This window comes from Clavelina lepadiformis, chromosome 1 (genome assembly GCF_947623445.1).
Source record: "Clavelina lepadiformis chromosome 1, kaClaLepa1.1, whole genome shotgun sequence".
In the NCBI taxonomy this organism is placed as follows: Eukaryota; Metazoa; Chordata; class Ascidiacea; order Aplousobranchia; family Clavelinidae; genus Clavelina; species Clavelina lepadiformis.
Genome location: NC_135240.1, coordinates 13111426 through 13133828, shown reverse-complemented (window position 1 = coordinate 13133828; position 22403 = coordinate 13111426). Strand labels below are relative to the sequence as shown.

General features: G+C 34.7%; 1 protein-coding gene across 2 annotated transcripts; it reads right to left on the bottom strand.

The window, feature by feature from the left end:
• Positions 1-3286: 3286 nt before the first annotated feature.
• On the bottom strand, positions 3287-17871 carry LOC143466607 (transmembrane protein 45B-like). Of its 2 annotated transcripts, none has more exons than XM_076964980.1 (8): positions 17099-17871; positions 13809-13909; positions 11662-11832; positions 11326-11432; positions 10903-11034; positions 10522-10633; positions 10272-10386; positions 3287-4642 (listed from the first exon to the last, which is right to left on the bottom strand). In XM_076964980.1, the coding sequence occupies exons 1-8, from the start codon at positions 17191-17193 to the stop codon at positions 4501-4503; spliced, it is 975 nt and encodes a 324-aa protein (XP_076821095.1). In that variant the 5' UTR covers positions 17194-17871; the 3' UTR covers positions 3287-4500. The 2 variants fall into 2 exon arrangements, with proteins under 2 accessions (XP_076821095.1, XP_076821102.1); XM_076964987.1 differs by lacking the exon at positions 17099-17871 and adding an exon at positions 16324-16465.
• Between the last annotated feature and the right edge of the window lie 4532 nt (positions 17872-22403).

Sequence of the window (22403 nt, the reverse complement as noted above, 5' to 3'; positions counted from 1 at the left end):
ATTATATCATGAAATTCAACATGAACAGCTACTGACAGACTTTGTTGACCGTCGTAGGAAGCGACCTCTGTTTTTCAAGAAATCCTGATCAGTGCTCAATGCAAGTATGTGGAGAAACTCTGAAACAGGTGGAGAAGTTCAAATACCTGGGAGTGCAATTCACGAGTGATGGAAAGCAGAACACTGCATTAAACACCCGAATTGGTAAAGCTAGCGCAGTCATGCGTGGCTTCAACGTTCGGTCGTCATGGAGCGAGAGCTTTCTAAGACTGCAAATGCTCTGAATTTATCAGCGAAAAAAGTCAATTTTCCTTCCAGTTCTCACCTATACGTGGTCACGAATCTTGGATAATGAGTGACGAAAGAGTGTGTTCACGAGTGCAGACTTCAGAAATGGGATTCACCGACCAGTGAAAGATCAACGGGTCGACCAAGAACTAAGTGGTACAATTACATCACATACCTTACCTGGTCAAGACTAGGTATTCCTTTAGCCGAACTGACACACGTGGTGAAAGAATGCGAACGGTTCTGGGAGCTCCTAGAGCTGCTGCCGCCACGGCATTCTCTCGGTTTCAGATGGAGAGAGAGAGCTAACGAACTGAACAAACAAAGGAATTACTGAATAGATGAGTTGTCAAACAGCAAACGAAATTAGAATGAAAAGTAATTAAGGCTATAAAGTAACGGAAAAGAACGTTATAAAAACTGGAAAACAAAGATATTTACGTGAATGGCCGATGACATAGCAGTAATATAGTGCCAACCGCCACAATATTCCCTTTGACTCCGGTACATTAGGCTTGTAACTGGTTGAACAAGCCACAATTGAAAAAATGACTCCAAAGTCTTGTCGGATCTTTAATTGTGGACACGCAAGAGAGTCGAGCAGCTTAATACTTACCTTCGCAAAGAATCACTGGTGAGTAGTGTCCCAGCCAATTGACTCCCAAGAAAAAGCAGTGATCCGACCCAGAAGATCGTGTCGGTGGACATGTACAAAAGTAAAGATATTCAGTGGCGGCTCGTGAGTTTAATAAATGGAAGGGCTGTAGCTTAGTTAGGCAAATAAAAATCTATTTGTCCATTTTTAAATAAACAGGTTGAAAGTACTGACTAGAATCCACTACGGGTATATCTTCAAAAAAAATTCATATTGTGCTTGATCAATGAAACCGCAACGTTCAACAAAATTTAAGTACATATGCAATCACAAAGAACCATTTACGCTCTCATATTCAAAATGTAACCTACATAGGCTATAATCCTTTCCCGTAACCCGTAACGGCTATATCTCCGTTCAAAAAAGGGTGTGGAGTTGTGCTAACCTAACGAACGCTTTCGTATAGGTTACCATATATATTTGCAGTTAATAATCGTAATTTTTCCGAGGTTTCATGCTTTTCTTTCAAGCTAATCCAATCCGGAATAAACCCCACCCACTCTTTCATGCACAGCTTTCAGGCCAGTAGGCCTGCACTACGTGCACAGCCTGAGCCTATTCCATCTTTAAAATAACCGTAAAAAACGATCCTAAACTACAAGTGAAAAGTCCTGTTGCAGTAGCATGTGGTTAAGTAATCCAATACTAATGCAGAAGTATTGATCTACCGCAGCAGTAGGCCTATAACTGGTTATTTGAAACCAGCTGAAAGCCAGTGAATGCCGCGTAGTTTTGTACGATTTCGGGCTGCTACTGCCCAGACTACTAGCCCAAACTACCAGCTATTTTGCTACCAACTTGTTAACAAACAATTTCCCCTCTGTGAGTCGAAGAAAAACAATAAACCTAAACACTTTTGGGCGCAGCCCTAAGTGCTTCCTATTTAAAAAATTATATATTGAGGGCTTTGAAAGAAGACTCGAAAACTAGAAGGTGTCAGCGTTTTGTTAAATTTGACCTGGACAAAAATTACAGGAGTGGCTGCAGCCACGATGGACGAGTCGCCCATGAAGATATATAGCCTATTGAAAAGCTATAACTATCACTAAAAAACCAAACGAATCATATGAAGGAGGCGTCAAACCCCAAAAACTGCCATAAAATATTTGTTTGGTTTATTATAGAGTGAATTTACTAAAAGACTGATTACTCGAAAAATCCTCCATGGGGCTCTCTGAAATTTTGCATGTCAATTTAGTATGCTTTGAACTACCATTCCATAAAATGCCATTTTTTTAGAGGCGCAAAATAAACACTGCAATTTTTGGTCTAAAAAAAAACAATTTTAGCTACTTTCATAATAATTTAGCATGCATGCAACCTGGCACATTGAAGCGCCCCAACTGCTAGGGTAATTCTCAGGCTAGAAAGCAACACCAACAGTGCTGCCTTCTGATTAGTCTAGATAGGTTTTTAAAAACCCCACGTCGGACGTCCAACAAATTCATCAAGCTCTTAGTTCTAGGGGTTTGCCGCCTCCTGAAATGTCAAATGTGGAACGAAAGTGATAAATACTAATAAAGAAGAACTTAAATTCGGTTAAGCAAAGAATTTAAAGTGAATGAACCATGTTGTGGGGGTAAAATGGTGCCTGTTACGAAATTTTCCAGCCTACATAATTTACTCCATAATGCTGTTTCAAATACTTCTATAAATATTTGTTGTAAAAGTGTTTAAGCAGGAATATTCTCTGGATATCTTATTTACCCTCAAAGGAAACTTACCCCCCTAAAGTAGACGTATATTCCTGTTGTATCGAGATTACTTACCTTCAAGAGAAATTCGAAAAAACAATTCAAACCTTTAAATCAGCTATGTCCACTCGAAATACCTTAGTGAACCAAAAATTACGTCACTAGTTCAATTCGGGTCGCACATTGCAACCATGAATAAATTACACTACTAACCACAGAAACACAGTAGGCCTACTAACAACAAGTACAATAACGGACATTATGACGCTCAAGCAGTTTGTACATAAATAAAATAATAACCAACAAAACACTTTCATACATATTTTATACACATACCGGTATGCTTCACATATAATACAACGATACCAACAGCAGGGCCTCACAAAACCTTCAAAGGGGCAGCATGCGGCCCCGAGGCTTGGACATAGCTGCTTTAAATAAAAACGAATTAGATTATTGTATATAATGTAACGCCAGTATGACTATTTGTAACAAAGTACAACACTTCCACCGAGTTTTTTTTATTTGTTGTGATGTGTATTTCTAATTATTCCAAGTTTTAAATTAGTAATTTGACTTCTTGGATATGTGAAATTTACCTCATGTTAAAACCTTTTACAGTACATCTCGATCAAAAATAAAAACAACGTACTAGTCAACTGTTTTTAATACTCTCAACACAATGCAGCATGTTAGACACTCCTACGATTCTAAGTGTGCGCTTCGCTTTCACATACTGTAAAACAATTACTCAAATTTAACAAGATTGATTGAAAGATTATGTAGAAAAGAGGAGATTAAAAGAGAAACAAAACAAACATTTTAAACTTCTCATTTTGAATAATATGCTTTGCGAAATCAAACTTATGTAAAACTCAGCATAATTATGTATATTCATAGTATGTTTGAACAATAATAATTTTACCTTGAAGACAAAATGACATCAAATTATACGACAAATGCCTATCATTGAGCCAGAAACAAATTATAACCACATGTAACAAGTAGTACAGCTGAGATTGCAACATAATTGCTGGAAAATATCATGCAAACAATGTAAGTATTATTTCACAAATTACAAAAATAAAATTTGTACCGTCAGTGCAAGTATGTCATCCAATTATAAGTTATAAACAATACAATATTATAAACATACATTATTAGCTTCACTAGCTTCTAGAATCTAGATTACCAATTAAGTTAATTAAAAATATCACTGAATAATAGTATAATAACAATAATAGTAGACACTGATATAATAGTGCAAACATACTGTACACTGCGTGTTAAACACAGAAAACAAAAACTTTCCGGACGGGTTCTGATATAATCTATAGTCTACATTCTACACATACCAATGAGTGACATTGCGCAAATGAGTTGAAGTGAACAAATAGGAAGAAATGAAAACAACTTTTAGAAGCATTTCTTTGCAAGCCTGATTACACGTATCTAAAATAAACACAACGGAAACTCATTAACTCGAAATTTCATGTAACCTCACTTTTGTGTTCGCAGGGCAAAACAGAACCGTTTTTTCGAAATTAGTCAAAAACTCATTTGTTGCAGTGTAATAGCGACCATAATTCACTTTGTTTATATAGGTTGACAAGTAAATTTTCAGAAACTTGAATTATGCTGCGAATGAACTTTTTATTGCATACTTTTTTAGGTTTTGGAATTTACTAACTTTGGATAACTGGAACAGGAAGTCATTTAATTGGTCCTTTCAACTTCGAGTTAGCGAGCTTCTACAGCACACAATCCAATAAAAGTTTGCTAGTTACGACACTGATTTACAATGCAAATAAACTGATTTCCTTGCTTCACAGACAAAATATCAAATTCAAAAACTCCATTCCTCTAAATCTCATCTTCCTCTTCTCCATCCGACAGGAGTCTGCCGTTAAGAGGCGTTGTGGAGTTAAACTTTGCATTTCCTCCACTCATGTGTTCATAATGAACACTAAAAGATGGGTCAAGTGTTCCTTTACATTTCAGGTACCTATAGTAGACGAGCAAAATGGTTGGTTAACGGTCAGTGTTTCAGTTTGTGATTTCCAATGGCAAGTTTGCTTTAAGATTAAATATTGATTTTTGGAAGTTTTGTCTTACAAATTACAGTGATACTTCACAACGTGAATCCTCTTAGTCTTAACATAGACAACTTGATATATGAGAAGTTTTTCCGAGAAACTCTTTTATTTTGCATGAAGTAAAATATCAAAAGCCAAACGTTCAAGTTTTCATTTGTATGTTCGACCGCAAAGATAGTTAAATAGCTGCGCAAGATTTTACTTGATTCGTATAAGCGGAAGACAGATATATTTGTTCATTCACCAACAAAATGACTAACAAACTTAAAGCAAGCAAAAAAGTAAAAGCCTTGTCAAAGTAGATTCGCTGAGTTATTTTAACAATCGTTAAAGTTTGATGACAGGGTTTGTCAGGTTTGAGTAGCTGGTGTAGAAATGACCGGGAACCGAAAAATTCCTTTTTTGCCCCCTAACAATCTTATTAATATTATATTACTTCCAGTTATCGTTAAAAACGAAAGTCTGTACTGTACTTAATTTTGAGAAGGGTTCATATTCGATAGTCATTGTGAAACGTAAAAGGATTTTTTTTATCTCTTAAATAGAAGAATTCAATTATCCAGTTTCTTGTATATCCGTTCAAACTACTAAAAACATTGTCCCAACTTGACAGGATAATCGAGGAAGCACTGAGCTGTTTTACGTAGATGTTTCTTACATGATCGTCTGCATTGATGTAGTCTTAAAATCTGGGGGAACACCAGTCTCAAACAGCAACTAACTTGCGCCCAATTTTGTGAATTTTAAGTAATTAAATCATTAAATGTATTTGCATGAAGTATCCAGGGATTAACTGGCCTACCGGGACAAATCGTTAACTCCTCCGTTTACAATTGTCGTAGGTTGTATAACTTTGCTTTTTTCACTAAAACTTACTAGAACTAACAATTACATAAAGGCAATCGTTGCATATTATGCTTGGGACGTAGGTTCTTACGTTTTCCCACATGGCAATTTTTTGACGTTAAAACGTTTTTTGCATCGTAATCACTGGGTGTAATAGGTTTTATTTGTTGCCAAGTTACAGAGCACTAACCCACATCCACTGAGTGATTTTAAGTAACAGAATAGGTTATTGTAGATGTCACATTATGTGTAGTAGGCCTACTTCCCAGCTTTGGGCCATAGCCTCCCTTCCGAACCAGATTGTTAGGAGTCAATTCGGTGTTTTTATGTGTGTTAATGTTCTGTTCTTTTTGTTTATCACATTTTCCTATTTGCGAATACTTATTGGCTATAACCTATCGATAGCACCGAGTATAGGCTTACGGCGTTTTACAATCATTAACTATAAATAGGCAGCTATTGTAAATATGACAGTACATCTCATTTCAAGTACATCTCATTTCGCATTTTAAAGCTGTTTAAATATATTAACATTAATTGACGTTGATGCATGCTGAACTAAGTTACTGAAAGTCTACTAGTTTTGAGAAAGCCCGCAGGCAGACACGACGTCTGTTCAAGTCTCAAGGTCCCCTGTTGGTCACGGCGTCCACAACAAAAGAAAAAAAACGTTGTAGCGACGCCATTTTGATAAGTCCAAAGTACTTTCGATTTGTGTTTCAAAACTAAAACTTGCATCACGTGATATTTAAAACTTCTTTCTGTTACAGAATTTTGAATGTGACTTCACAACAATGAAGTTCTACCGAAATTCTAAATCCCAAACGTAAGAAATAAGAATACATACGACTTGCAAGCTCAAACCCGATTCATCCAACTTTCAAAATTGTCTAGTTTTTCATTTGATCCTAATCGTCATCGATTTTATGAATGCAATATCCGAAAATAGCATAGGCTACATTGATATTCAATAACCTTGGAGGTCAGAAACAAAGTTGATCAAGATGTATTTTGTAAGGTTTGTCAAGCTTGTCTAAAATACAGCGTTTTCTACTGACGAAACGTAATTTCATCGCCTTTGTCAACGCATTTCAGAACACAATGCAGCAAAATTGCACAATGAAGCCAGTTTGGCAAGTTTCAATTTTGAACAAACGCTATACGGAATCGTTGCTGTCAGAGAAAGCACTTGGAGCAGTCAGATGCAAAGTATTTGCTTACTAGTGTTTGGGTGAGACTTTTTTGAAATTTTCCCAGTAAAAATTTGTTGCCCTGCCCGCCCCTAAACGTGTTGCACTGTCGCGTAAAAACGCTAGAGCTTGCATGTTATCACAGGAATTCACAAAACAACCTTTTTAATCAACCTTCCGCCAGCAATTCAATTATTTCAACACACGTCACAAAAGAGAGACAGAAAAAAGGTCATTTGCGGTAGACATGTGTGGTTTAGTTATGACGTAAACAATAATAAATTTGAATTTGTGACATACTGCATTCGAACCAAACATAAATCTTAGTTTAAATCATGTAAATTCAGTTGCAATTTAGCAGAGAAGTTGCACCACCAATTAGAACCCCTGGTTTAAACCAAATTCAAAGCAGTCAGCAAGTTTAAATGTTATTCAGACGTCACGCCTTGTTAGCAATAAAAGCATGTACCCATAAGCCCGATTTCAAATGAGCCTTAACGCTAACACTTAAAGTTATGTTATGAAAGCGTTTGTGAAATTAGGCTACTGTTTGGAAATGGCTACTTCGTTTTCGATACGGTAAGGTGCGAAGATTACCAATTGCACATGACTGAAGTTAGATGACCAATACGAACCATAGCTTAGAGCTGCGCATAAGAATAACCTATTTCTAATAACTAGGCTAAACTCATATGTGAAAATGTAAGATACTGTAATTATGGTAAGTTGAGAAAATCCAAGTCACTTCTTTGACACAAACAAGACATAGATTAAGGGGCAGAAAATAGTAAAGTACAGTACAGTATAGGCTGTCTCCATTTCACCGGAAAAAAGGTTCTTTCAAAGATATTTTCCATGGTTTCTTGTTAAACTAACTTGAATGTTATAACATAGCAACTTCAACCTAATCTTAATCTTCCTTCTAATTTAATAAATTTAACTTTAATAGACCCTTTCCGAGTTACCATCTGGGTGGCAAGAATTTTTCGATTGCCTTCAATCCATCCATTGACATTAGATTGTAAAGATTTTGCTCAGATCAATAGCATGTGAATTCCATTACATGGCAAAAAAATCGAAAATATGTTGCCTAGTTCTTATTTTACAACGGTTTGAATCCTACCCACTGGACTTGTTCGATACGAAGTAACGTTACTTGATCACTGGTCAGCATAGTATGCGTTAAGGATTTGCGTGGTATTTGTGGTGCGTTTGAATTTAGTTTTAGTTGATTATTTTGAACTTTGCTTGTCATGCAAAACTAAAATAACCTACGTAACGCACCGCAGATTACACGCAAACTCTTACGCATATTACGTCGCATGCTACGGTGACCACGTATCTAGACGTCGTATTGTTCAAGTGTAGGATTCAAACTACTGTAAAATAATAACTAGGCAAGATGTTAACATTTTTTTATTGCGTAAAGGAATTCATATGCAACCCACCTGAGCGATCATTATAATCAAGTGTCCAGAACGCTTATATTTAAAAAATAGTGTTGGTCAGCAATTTCCATTGTTAATTATAGGCGATCGAAAAATTTCAACCAATGTAAGTAAACAACATCAAAAGAAGCTAATAATGCAATTCAGGTAAATGACATCAATTCTTTTTGCAGATGAAGATTTACTGCCTAGAGGGTGGAGGGCTCTCTTGTAAAACCATAAGCAACAACACTGTACTGAATTCAACAACACTGAGTTCAGTAAAAAAAAAACGACAAAAATTTTTTTGTTTGGTTTGTTACAACTGAGTTTTGAATTAAGCCAGGATTAACATTTTTGTATTGTTATTGTCATTTTAGGTTCAACAGAGCAAGAATCGTGTTAGCACTAGCCAAGTATCCAGATAAGTTTGCATTAACTGCTCAGATTCAAGTAGTAACTGAGAGATTACTGCGGTACCGTTTGTGTTGGGAATATATTTGGGCACAGACCAAAACTTTTTTCGTATAAAACATGGAATATTGATGATTGTGGTAGATGGTTTTGGTATTCTGGAAACTAGTTAATTTACTTAACAGTGTTTCTTATGGGAAGCATTGGTTTGAAAGTCAACCTTTAAAGAGCTCAAATGACCTTCAGGAATGAATCAAATTCACGTTTTGAGGTATGACTGTATAATATGTCAAGATCATCAATTATATAATTAAACAACACAGGATATAAAAAGCTTTTAAGTTTTGTGAAAAAGCTATTACTGTAGTACAATATTAGTCAGACATTATATGATTTGTTTAAAGAAAAAAAAACTATTACTGTAATTTTCCAGTATAGACAGCACATTTTGAAGTTTAAGTAACTTTCTTTAAAGAGATGCTAGGATAGGAGATGCAGACCTAGGGATACACATTGTAAATGCGGCAACTAACACAGAAATCTCAAGATCTGCTTTTTCTGAATTTAAAATGTCAAATCCTAACTCCAAAACTGGGCTTCTCAAATTATGGGTCGCAACCTTGTTTGGGGCTGTGAAACAAATTGACTTGATACATCAGAAATAAAAGCTTTGGAACCTTCACACAAAAATCATAGGCCTAGTGAAAATATTTCTACTACAATTTTAGAGGCAACTCCGTATTTCACATTGATTAGGATGCCTGCCTGAGCTATTAAATGATACAATTACTGTAAAGGTATAGTTACTTTCATGGATTGTGTGCATTTGTACGATTTTATCATAGCCAAAACTACAACTTGAGATTTGTGATGAGGTGTTTATTGTTTTAATATCATTAACATGTTATATGCTACCCATCAAGGGGCCGCATAGAAATTTCTTTTCTAAAATAGCGTCACAGAACAAAGTTTGGGAAGCCCTGCTCTAGAATAGTTCTCCCTAAAAAATTCTTGCCTGTGTAATATGTGTTCTTTTGCCTACTACAATGGGACAGAAATGCAAAGTCATTGGCATTTTAAGTAGGATGACAATGTTCAAATTAACACCATGCTGCTAAATCTAAAACGACTATTAGGTATAGCACTTGTGCATTTAATGAAAGCATTTACTTGAAGACAAAAAATATTCCTCAAGATTCTGAAAACATACAAAAGAACTGTCCATCTTTTAATGTGCATCCTAAGGTTATCTGGATATTTGTATTTTAGATAACCAGATAATAATCAGTAAGCATAAAGCAACCTCTTTCATAACTCATAGTTAAGTACAAAGTTTCGATTGTAAAAACGTTTAAGTGTGATGCATTTTGTATAAAAAGGCCACATTATGTATATCTTATATTATTATGTAAAAAAAATACTAACTTCTAATGTCCATTTATTTTTTGTTTTAAAAAATGTTAGTAGTTTAAAACTTGCTACAAGGGCATAAAAACGCAAAAACAATGTTACGTCTTTGTTAGTTGACAAATTTTATCTGGATATTGGTTTGCCAAAATTACTCAGTTAACCGATATCTGGATAGACCAACCCTAGTATATCTTTAACAATTAAAGCACCAAATGATGTTTTAAGCATGATCAATTACTGTATTATCTTACTGGTATGTCAAAAAGTAGACCGCCGAGACAATAGCAATTGAGCCAGCAATGTGCCAAGACCAAAACATGGTGATAAACATGAGATTTAACTCAGCGTTAGATAAAGAATTGCAGTCTGTAAAGTAGATAAAAAAAGTTTTTAAAATAATGATTAGACTATTTGAATTTTTAACATACTTCAAATAAGTCGCTAAAAATGAATATACGATTATTTGATACTGGGTTTGGATATCTTGTTATTTACACTTGCCTTGCATAGCATCAGAATCATTATGTTGAAAGTGGGAAGTGTGTTCATGTTTTTCAACTTCCATACAGGGATCCCATGCACTGCCATTAGGTGGGTATAGAATGTATGCAGCCTGCCAATTTACATTAAATATTTTGTTAATTTATATACATTATGATGTTTATAAACAAAAAAGCCCTTGTACATATTTCTGACCAGTTTGTAAGGCAGTTTTTTGCTAATTGATAAAGTGAATATGATTTTAACTGATTTCTTTTTGCAAACTTTGCATTGTAAACAGACAAATACATGTAACACCAGTTTATAATACTGATATATCTATCACTACAAAATGCAAAATAGGCTATACAAGCATTGGATGTAATTTAACATGGCACAAACCTGCCAAAACCACAATCCTTGGGCAATCAGCAATGTCGCGGTCAACATCTCAAATATATGCAAAATTTTGCGCTTGTTCATGACCAAGCACTGCAAGAAAGCAAAAAGAGCACAAGGCCACACAGCCAAAACCTAAATAACAAAAATAAATTGAAATCATGAAGTATTTTTCACTATGCTTTTTGCAGAATGACGAACAAAAAAGAAGGGCATATTTTCAAATTTCATTCGTATACCTTCCTTCCTGTGTTATCTATCAACTATACAAATATATACAGTAATAAGTAGCGCGTAAAGCAGTCATGACCCAGGAGTATATTTATTGACCTTTTTCAATCCCTGATAAACTAGTACGTATACTGACTGCAAATCATAATAAACACAAAGTTTGGATACTATTGGCTACAATCTTACAAAACTAACCAACAACACATGGACTCTTGTATCAATGTTGGAACGGCCATGAAGATGGAAAAAGAACAAATAACCTTCAACAAATAAAGCAAAGGCACCAAAAATACGATCAAAACCTGCAATATGTATATATTTCATTACCGGTATCATTGACACAACACCAAGCTATAATGTTTACTACTTTAAATCTATTCCGTTGCTACGGCACAAGCCTTGTATCACAAATCAAAGTAACTAGGCATGCCCTACTGGACAGTTTAAATATTTACATTTTTCTTATCACATGACAACAAGCGACTCGTGTATGTATGTCACGTAGGACAGTGTTGAGAAATGCAACCTTACCAGCAGGTACTACATGTCTTGCTGTATAACTAACAATATCAGCAACTCCAGATAGGCCAAAGAAAAAATACATAGTAGCATGCTGCCAATTCATAGGATGAGTATATTCGCCATCTTCTCCATGTAATTTTCCCATTGGAGCACCAGGATAAAACAGTTCAACCAATATCCCTGTAGGAAAATGTAGTCACTGTTAAGACTCAGAGCCAGAGAAAGTAGAGTTAACATTTCTTAAATTATTATAATCACACAGCTTTCCGAAAATTAAGATCATTCATAAATATTATTTCGCACATTTAAAATTGAGCATATTTTAAGAATTTTTACTTAATGTCATTGTAAAAAATTATTTGCCCATAGTACATTTTAGAGTGCATCAAAAAATTCAACATCTTCTTACAACGATTTGGCTTGTTGCGATTTTTGTTTCCTGGCTTAAAACTAAATGACATAAATACTTGGATTATGGGTCGCCCCTACCTACATTTGATGTAATATATATACATATATTGGTAATTGTCTATTGGACTTTATTTCTTTCAGGAACTTTATATTGCTAAATAACTATTTTACTTCCTAATTTATATTATAAATTGTCTTACTTCTTCTTTATTACATATATGTTTTCTACATTTACATTATGAGCATATGTTTGCCATAATCAAACAATGCCACCTTGCTGTATGCTTTCACTGGTAGTTGATCAGCTGAGTGACATTTCATTTGAGTGACACATTATTTTAACGTTCATTTGAGTGACAAATAATTCATGCTCAACTGAGTGACAGTTCATTTGAGTGACAGTTCATTTCAATTTAAAGATCAGAACATTGTTTGCGCTAAGCTTCTTAGAGGCTGACGCAATACCATCTGCATTTGCAGTTCTTTCACAAGACGCTTCACCAAATGAGGCAGAAATTTTCAAATATTTCGAAGAAGTGTACGTTTTAGGCCGCCCAATCCAAACCGCAACGCGCCGAGGAAGACGACCAATCAACCGTCGCCCTACAAATCGACACCCACCCCTCTTCTCACCTGATTTTTGGAGTGTCAGCCAACTCCAACAATCGGGTCTTGCACGTACAAATAACATCCAGGAGGCCTGGCATCACCGCTTCAATGCAATTGTTAACAGATACCACCAAAGCATTTTCAAAATAATTGAAGAGTTTCAAAGCGAGCATCATAGAGTTTCCCAAGAACTCTTTCTCCTTGAATTTGGTGCATCGACACCATTGCGCCGATCGCGTATGACAAGGCAAAAAGAAACCCGCATTGGAAATTTGTTTTCCCAGCAAGAAGACCTTCCACAGGAAGTATTTCTCCGCCGAATTGCGCGTAATTTGAAGATCGGACCAACTGCGGAACAGAAGAATTGGACGAGATGGTTGAGGATTCTTAGTTGTTCTTTCTCTAAACTTTGTCTTGTGTGTGTTGTCATCTGTGCATTTACTAATTAACAGCAACTGCAACTTAATCAACAAATGTCAATCTGTCACTCAAATGAATTTCACTGTCCTTATCAATGTGTCACTCAAATGAATTAAACAGTACTTATCAATGTGTCACTCAAATGAACTGCAATTATGTCACTCAAATGAACTGTCACTCAAATAAACTGTCACTCAGCTGATATACAACCGCTTTCACTATAGCAGTGATTCCCAAACTGTGTGTTGCCACAGATTCTCAGGTGTGTCGCGAATCTTTTTGGAATTTTGGAAAAGAACTGTATAAATATTAAAAATAAGGTAAGCAGACAAGTATTTGCGACTTAAAATCGCTCTAATTGCTTCAATAACTGATCAATAAGCTCATGTGACGATGAAATCAATTATGGCATTGCCGATTGAATAGGGTAATTGCCACTTCATTAATACGTGAAAATAGTTTTTTTAATGCAACTTTTTTTCTCTTGTAAGCGTGCCGCAAGCATTTTTTAATTTTTCTAGTGTGCCACAAGCTGAAAAAGTTTGGGAACCACTGCACTATAGTCATGAAAAGACGCAATAAATAAAAGTAAACATTAGTATAACTTTTAGTACACACAGTAGATGCTGTCAATTTACAATTGCTATTATAGACAAAACTGCTTGCTGAGATAAAATTTTCGCAAATTACATGCATAAATTTTAAGAATAGCGTACCGATGGACACCATGAAAACCTTAATAATTCCCTCAATCACAATTCCAGAAAAGGGGATACGTCCTTTGCAGCAATAAAAAACTCCATTTGATCCTCTTTTCCTGTATAATTCAATAAATCATGTTAGAATAGCAAGATAATTTGCAGCACCGAATTTTCACCACAAGCGTAGTTATGTGACAATGCTACATGCAGTCAAGCCATGTGATATAATCTTGTATTGACTATGACATAATTTCACGCGAGGGACACGGTTTTATTAACTGAGACATCAGGAAACTATAAATGTGGCCTTTCACACATTTATTATGTTTAAAAAAATGTTTGGACTGAAACAAGCAAGTTGTTACACATTCACTAACTATTTACAGTGTAAGCTAATACATACATGAATAAATATAAAAGCAAATATATAAACAAAACCACAACAAAAAGAAAGTTTGTTTCAGTCTTTACGCTTACAAGGTTTATTCTTACATTATGTAATGACTAATCAAACAGTCTACTGCCAAACTTAGTAGCATGCATGAAAAATAACCTCTGCCTACACTACTATACTATATAACACCCGCCATTAAGTAACTCACCAAGGTGCAAAAGTAAATGATATACGTTATACACAATAAGAAAGAATTCAAATTTGACAAACCCAACTAGTAACATTGTATTTCAGCAAGGAATAAATACCCCAGTGAATAATGACTAACTTCACCTGACCGTTGCTTGGGATCAGAAGCATATGACTATGATGAATAACACCTATAACTTTTTGTATTAACAAAGCAATAGAATGGTGATAGCCAACCTATGAAACAAACATGGCGCATTTTGGTTCTTTAAACTCTGACATATCGGTAATGAAGTGAACTCGCTTTGTATTTTTAATTGAAAATGTTAAGTCAGATGGCTTCGTATGAACATGAATATCAGTTAAATTGCAAGGAACAAATCTTGAATCTATTAGCATCAGCACCAAACGATAAAATTTTATCACTGGGCTGTTCAATTTGGCGTTGCATTTAACAGGTGGGCCAAGCCATAAACATTTATGACATCATAATTAGTTTGATACGTACGTTTGCAAAATCTGGAGAAAAGGAGGCAAAGTCATAGCTTTGTAGTTATTAAAATATCAAAACTGCTTTTGCTTCAAGAGATAACCTTGCATTCGCTATTAACACATTTGACATTGTAAGCTAATAAATCCAAAACAGTTTGAACCCATTCATTTAAATAATAATATTGATATAGATTAAATTATCTATTTGTTTGTAGTATATACTTAAAACAAATTGGATTCGTGTTGTCTTGGTAAATTAAGCCACAAAGTAAAAACATTTGTTGAAGAAGAAGGAATTGACTGTGCTTTGAAACAAACTGAAAACATTTGTAATTTTTAACAATATGACAATAAGCAGAGTAACTAAGTAAACTAAGCTTTGATATCTAGGCACTTTTTCGGAAAAAAGCAATTGTTTAAAACAGGATAAAGCATAACATTATGATTGATTTAGTTTCAGGATTCGGAATTCTACATTGAGTGATAAAATTCTAGAGATCATGAGAATTAACAAATTTGGCCATCTCTAGAGGATACTGAGGAGTGTGATTTGGTAAGGCACCTTTGCACAGTTTAAACTCGACTGTGATTCCTTATCCCTAAACCATAGAAACCAAGCTATTCTTCGAGCAATTTCTGACTGATTTATTTTTTTATTGTTTTTGGAACTGTGTTCTTGGCATTCATTGTGCAAGTAATTGCGTAGAAAAATTTCAACACTTTTATAATAATCTGTTCTATACTACCACAAACGTTATTAGATCAACCAGGTGCTCAAATAACGCAACGCAACATTCTTTACTCTACACCTAGGTTAACTAACTACTTCCATTTAGCCTTTTGAATGTAAAATATAATTAGCAAAAATTAAGAGAATGGATGCAGGGAATGAATTGCATTACTATTAAAATAGTTGAAATGGAACAGAGAATATATTATGTTTGATTATAGAAGACTTGCAATATGTTGTTTGTTCCTATAACCATAATAGCTTCATTAGTTTATTAATCAGTAGTCAACCATACCATGTGACTTGGAAGTAGTACATTCTTTCGCATGTATGATACTTACGAAATACAAAACCTTGTAGCCATTTTTAACGCCAAATATCAAAAAAAAACTGGGAAAAACAGAACAACTTCAAAAATCTCATCTTATTACACACATTTAACTTTTTTCCACATAGGCTATTTAAAAACAATTTTTTTGTGCAAAATTTAGAAAATTATTATGCATTTACTTATGTAGAAGTTGGTTGCAAAAGCTGAGAAATGAACAAATTAAAGTTTTAAATGTTACGATCCTTGTGTTAATAGTATTGCATGCTCCATGCTTTCATCAAACTTTCATCAATGACACCATTGACTGTACGTGTAAAAAAAAAAGTATAGAAATGGCAAATGATGACATGGATAAGTTTTCTGAGCATGCATTTATATATTACATAAATCTTACCTCAAAAAACGTCTGGCATATTTGATCACATACCAAAATCCAAACAATAAGAAGAAAGTGCCAGGTAGCACATGACCTCCATAACTTCCCATTGTAATTACAAATTGCAATTAAGCAAAAATGTGATATGGTTTAAGTGTTAATCCCTTGCATTATTAGTGGAAAAGGTTAGATATTTAACAAGATTCAAGGATAAAACACTGTGTTTTGGTACGAAGCAACTGAGTCACAAAATTACCCAAAGAAATGGCTTTATATATAATAATGGTATATAAAGCATACAGATTATTGTTAACAAAAAATATCTGACAACCTACGACTTGGCTCGTTTCATTTTGGAAACAAAGCTAAATGATGGTAAAACATAGATATACAGTACGTATATCAAAATATATACTCATATAGACAGTATTAATTGAATAGAGCTATTATTAACTTTAAAATGTTGAAACGGTATAGGTATCCTTCACTTCTTCCATTTTTAAAAGGACATGGAACTTAAGACAAGTTTTAACACAATGTATGTACTGTAGATATTTAAGATATTTTTATTTAATAAAGTAGGCTTGCAATTTATACTGTATATATGATAAACTAGTTACATTAATTGTAAGCAGCAACTGAAACCAGTCTATGTGTATATATTCATAGTAATAAACTCTGGAGTGCACATGTTGTTAACTAAACACTTAGTAAATACCAGGATCATATAAAGCTGGTGCGTTTTATCTGTCTATAACCCACCAGGGGACTAGGTGTGTATACATAAACTTACCGCTTCAAATATGACAGTGAATATTTAAATGCATAAAATAGTCCAAATATAATGAAAAATGTTCCAGGCAAGGTATGTCCACCCCAGCTTGCCATCCTTAACAAAATAAGTGGCACGATGACAACTCTGCTCTACCTTATGTCTTAAATAGTTCTGGATGAAGAGTTATCAAGTTGGTTAATTACAAAAAATAAAAATTACGATTTATCAAGTTTATGAATTTTAACTGGAGATCCTACGTTATCTGGGTTTACACAGGCATTTCATTTTAGCATTTAATATGTCTATGTAAGCTGATAATACAATATAGGTTAAATCTAAAAGTAGTTACAATGACAAATTGTGACAGTGTTTAAAATAGAAACTGATGTGGCAAAATTATGCCAGCGTCAACCTTCGGTTCTTTGTATTGTATGATATTTGTCACCATTAACTGTGTAGTGCATAAGTCACGATGCTGTAGTTAAGTACCATTGTAGTTACAGTATAATAAAACGCATGCTCATGGACAATTAACAAACAGGAAAAAAGTTGCAAAGCTCAAAGGATTAAAACATGCAAAAAAGCAATAATACAATTGTAACATAAGATGGTACCACCACCAAACCCACAAAATAGGGGTCTAACATACATGTGCATAACCGCAGGATGCCTTTATATACTAGACCTCAGCTACTGAATTTGGTTATCTGGTTGTGCACTTGTATACTAGAGTAACTAGACCCTAAAATAGTTCTAAGTTTAAAAAATTTACACCAAAATTCAGATGCCAGATGGTACAACCGAAAGTCACCGATCTTGCCAAAAACTGATTTCAGCTAGTTATTTCGACCTCACCTTGCAATTCAAAGATATCATTTTCTTTACGAAGAGACTATTTCACCGTTTGTAGGTCACGCAGCCTGTTGTTAAACATAGACGGTTAGGAGAATGGATTTGCAAAAAGTTGATTTTAGCTGTTTAAGATTTTACTGGAGTTAATACTTGATTAGAAGGTAGATTTAGGTTGCTATGTTAACAAGGAACGGTGAAAACAGCTTCGAACGCCTGAACGCTAGATTTTTTCTGGTGAAATAGTGGCAGCCTTATCTTTATTTTTCGATTGACGTAAGTTGCTCAGTCCTGTAACTTATCGAGTTAGCTGTTGGGCAAGTTCCGACTGAAAGACGCGTTTTTTTGTTTTTGGATTGTACGCAAGAAAGACGCACAACGAAAAAAGCAAAAAAATTACAGGATAATCACTAGGGCCATTTTTATATGACCTTAAAAAATCAATCACAGGCCAACAAAAAAATTTTTTTTTCAAAAGGCATGATATGTTAGATCGATTTAGTGGTATATCAGGGGCGCTGAGTCCGAAAATGCCATTACTTTTGCTGAATTGGCTCTAGTTTTTGAGATATTGCTTTTTCCTAAATACGTCATGAAAAGTTACAAATGTATGCTAGTGAGTAACGTAGGTTAACAAAAACTGAAGCCATGTGAAGCAGCTATTTAGTTTTGCCCAAATGTTGAGTTGTCTGGCACAAATTTCTCGCTTGAGGGGTAAATAAGACCTTACATTAGTTTATATCATCTCCCATCAAGCACTAACGTAAGCCTTAACATCAACACATAGCATAACATTCTTGATTCGGCAACAAAAATAACGTTTTACCGGGACAGAGAAGAAATGTTAATGCAATTTTTCTCTAAAGAAGATAATTTTGTGTACTGTAAAAACATCGAAGAGCTTCTTTCATCTATGGGTCTACTTGAGTATAAACCAGAAGAATGGAGGTCATTCATTGACAGCTCCAAAAAAGGCTTGAAATGTGTGCTACTTCACAACGAAAATAAGTTTGTCTGTGTTCCAATTGGCCACTCAGTCGATTTAAAGAACACTACCAAAGTGTAAAGATGATCTTGAAGAAACTTTCTTATACTGAGCATAACTGGGAGATATGCGTTGATTTGAAAATGTTCAACTTTCTCTTAGGACAACAAGGCGGCTACACCAAGTATCCCTGCTTTATTTGTTACTGGGATAGTCGGGCCACTGATCATCGCTGGATTAAAAAGGAATGGCCCATACATGAACAGCTTGTGAATGAACCTTTGGTCATTTGTAATCGCATCATTTTACCCACATTGCACATCAAACTGGGTTTGATGAAACAATTTGTCAAGGCCTTAGATTAGATAAAGATGGTGCTTGTTTTGATCACCTGTGCAAAGCATTTCCTGGTCAAAGCATTTGTTGCCCATTTTGATGGGCAACAAATACGAAAATTAATTTAATATTAAGTTTTTCCATCACATATGACTGAAGTTGAGAAGGCAGCCTGGCACTCTTTTGTTGCAGTTGTAAAAGGATTTCTTGGAAACACAAAAGCAAGCATCTATGTGGATCTCATAGAAGTAAAGCTTACAAACTTTCAAGCTCTTGGATCAAGGATGAGCATAAAAGTTCACTATCTATTCAGTTACTTGGATCGCTTCCCTGAAAACCTTGGAAATATGAGTGAGGAACAAGGTGAAAGGTTTCACCAAGATTTCAAATTAATAGATGAGGATATCAAGGTAGATGTGATACTCACATGATGGCAGATTACTGCTGGGGCCTAATGCGAAGCTGTCCACAACCAGACTACAGGCGAAAGTCGTACAAGAGAACTTTCCTGCAGATGACTTTAAGCTAATTTGAGTAATTAACTAGAGTGCATCTAGGAACTTCACTAATGCACATCCTGAGATGGATATATTTCTTCATAAAGTGTTTTGCTTTGAATACTCCGTGGTAAATGAAAAAAATTGATTGCTTGTTTATTTCGTCTGTTTTTACAAATTGTCGTCTTTCTTGTGTTGGATTAGGCATACTTGGTTTGTTATTACCAAATTACTATTTATTGTTCACTTCAAGCAAGTTTTAATGTGGTATTGGAAGCTTAGTCTCACACATTGCAATATGTTAAGAGAATCTGTTGAAAAGACGAATAAATGGGGTATTTTTTGTGTTGAATATACGGAAAAGAATAGACTTATGCAGCACTTCTTCATTTAGCTAACCTCATTGTGTCTTTAGCTTTGCTCATTCTTGTGGTTCTAGTGCAGATAGACTTACAACAACATTTAATATAGGCTGTTCCTTAAAATAAAATGCAACCTACGTTCAAAATTAAAAGGTACCAAAAATATCAAAATTCGCTAATATCTTAAAAACTAGAGCCAATTTGCAAAAACTAATGGCATTTTCGAGCTCAGCGCCCCTGATATACCCTAAAATCGTTCTTACCTTCCATGCCAAAATTTTTTTGTTGGCCAGTGTAATATTACTTTATTTTTTGGAAAATATGACTTTATGTGAAAATCGTGTATTTTTACATGCGAACAACGTCACTCACGGAACTAAAGAGTAAAACATACGCAACATAACAGTAACACACATCCATTTTTATTTTAAACCACTGTTGTAGTACAGTTTCATGTAGTGTGGAATGTTAGAGTCTTTGAAGTTACGCTTTGGACGTAAAAATGACTTTAGTAAGGAAAATGAGCGCTCCACAGACGCTGATGTGGGTTGACATTTCTGCAGTTTTCCATAAAGCGCTGGTGAAATGTCTTGTGTTTGTAGCTCTATAATTTGTTTCACATCGTTTTTGTCCAATCGCTTCTTAATGTAATTTTTAAGCTCAAGCGGATCTTTTCCGAAATCAAGGGCATTTAGATCAGCATGGGCCTCTTTGATGGTGTACGTACAACTTTCCATTTTGAGTATTAAGTTTGAAATATTGTTGTAGTGGAGGCATATTTCTGTTAACTGACTAGTCAACTTTGGATCGTTGACTGTAACCGTCTGTGACTGTAAGTGTTATGTAGGTTAATCCTACAGTTTGCCTTCGTTCAATCAGAAATTGCCTTACTTTCTTAGTGCTTAATTGCTTCACCGCTTAAATTGGTAGTTTTTATTTAAAGTATACAACGATATGACTTTATAACTCAAAAATATGACTATATAACTTAAAAAGCTGATTTATGACTTAACCAGGAAAATATGACTTCATAACTTTCTTAATATATCTCATAGGGATACGGTTTTTGCATTAAAATTGATTTCACGACTTACTGATGCATAGAAAAAAATATGACTTTAATGACTTTAAATGGCCTTAATAATCACATTCAATTTAAAAATTGGATAAAAGGATCTAACAAAGTAAATGAAAACAAAAGTAACAGCAAATTAAAATTTCGTCTCAAACTCAGGCAGGTTGACAGAAATTCAAGCATTTGAGCATCTGGTCATTCAACAGAAGCACTTTATTCTTGGCAATTAAAAACAAACTCATCGAAAAACTTTAGGAACTTAAATGGCAGTTTTAAGGGGAATGTGAACGTCCTATCATATTTTGAAACGTAGGGATTGATACACAAAATTGTAATACAGCAAGCAAGTACACAAATGATATTCCAAAATGGTAAAGAAAGAACAAGAAAACATCTGTGCAATACCAAGAAAACTTATTCATATGAAGGTTTAACGTGTTAAAAAGTTGGCACTTTGTTTGCAATTATTAACTATTTATTTCGTGTTTGCTGCTATCTACTTTTCTGGTACAGTAAAACAAGGCGCGTTCAATGTTTCTGCCTAGGACTTTGGGCAGGAAAGCTTGTGCATTATAAATGCTATTATTTGTGAGCTTCCATATTTCACGTTTAACGGAGGTGATTAATATTATAAGATCCTGCTCCGTCTGTTTCCTGCTGTCTGTTGGGTAATTGAAGTTTCCCAAATCTTTCTGCGTGTATTTGCCATCTTGCAAACCGATGTGTTTTTGCGCAAAATTTCGGGTTCTTGTCAATATTTGTCGGCTAGGGTTGCACTGCTAAAATACTTGATCGGCAGAATCTGTCCCCTTTGAGCAAAAAGGGCATCTCAAATTTGGATCTAGTCGGTTTAAACCTAATTTAGTTCTAAAAGGTAGCATGTTTTCTACGGACCGATATTTAAAAGTTTTTAAATAATTGGGTAGGTATTCCGAGTAGACTCTTTTCCATCTGAGTGGAGATTCGACAGAGTGGGTATTTCGTGGTGAAATAGATTTTATCATTCGCTGATATACTTTTTTCTAAGGGGTTCCGCCAGCTCAGTTTTCGACAGATTATAATGGCTGATAATATCAAAAACTTTCTTATAGTAAGAACTGGTTGTTTGGGTGTGGGGAATATATTTTTAATCGGATGACCTGTAGGGTTTCTGACATAAAATGGCCCATTTTGTATTCAACGTATTTCATGTAAATACGAAATGTTCTTTCTTTCGGTT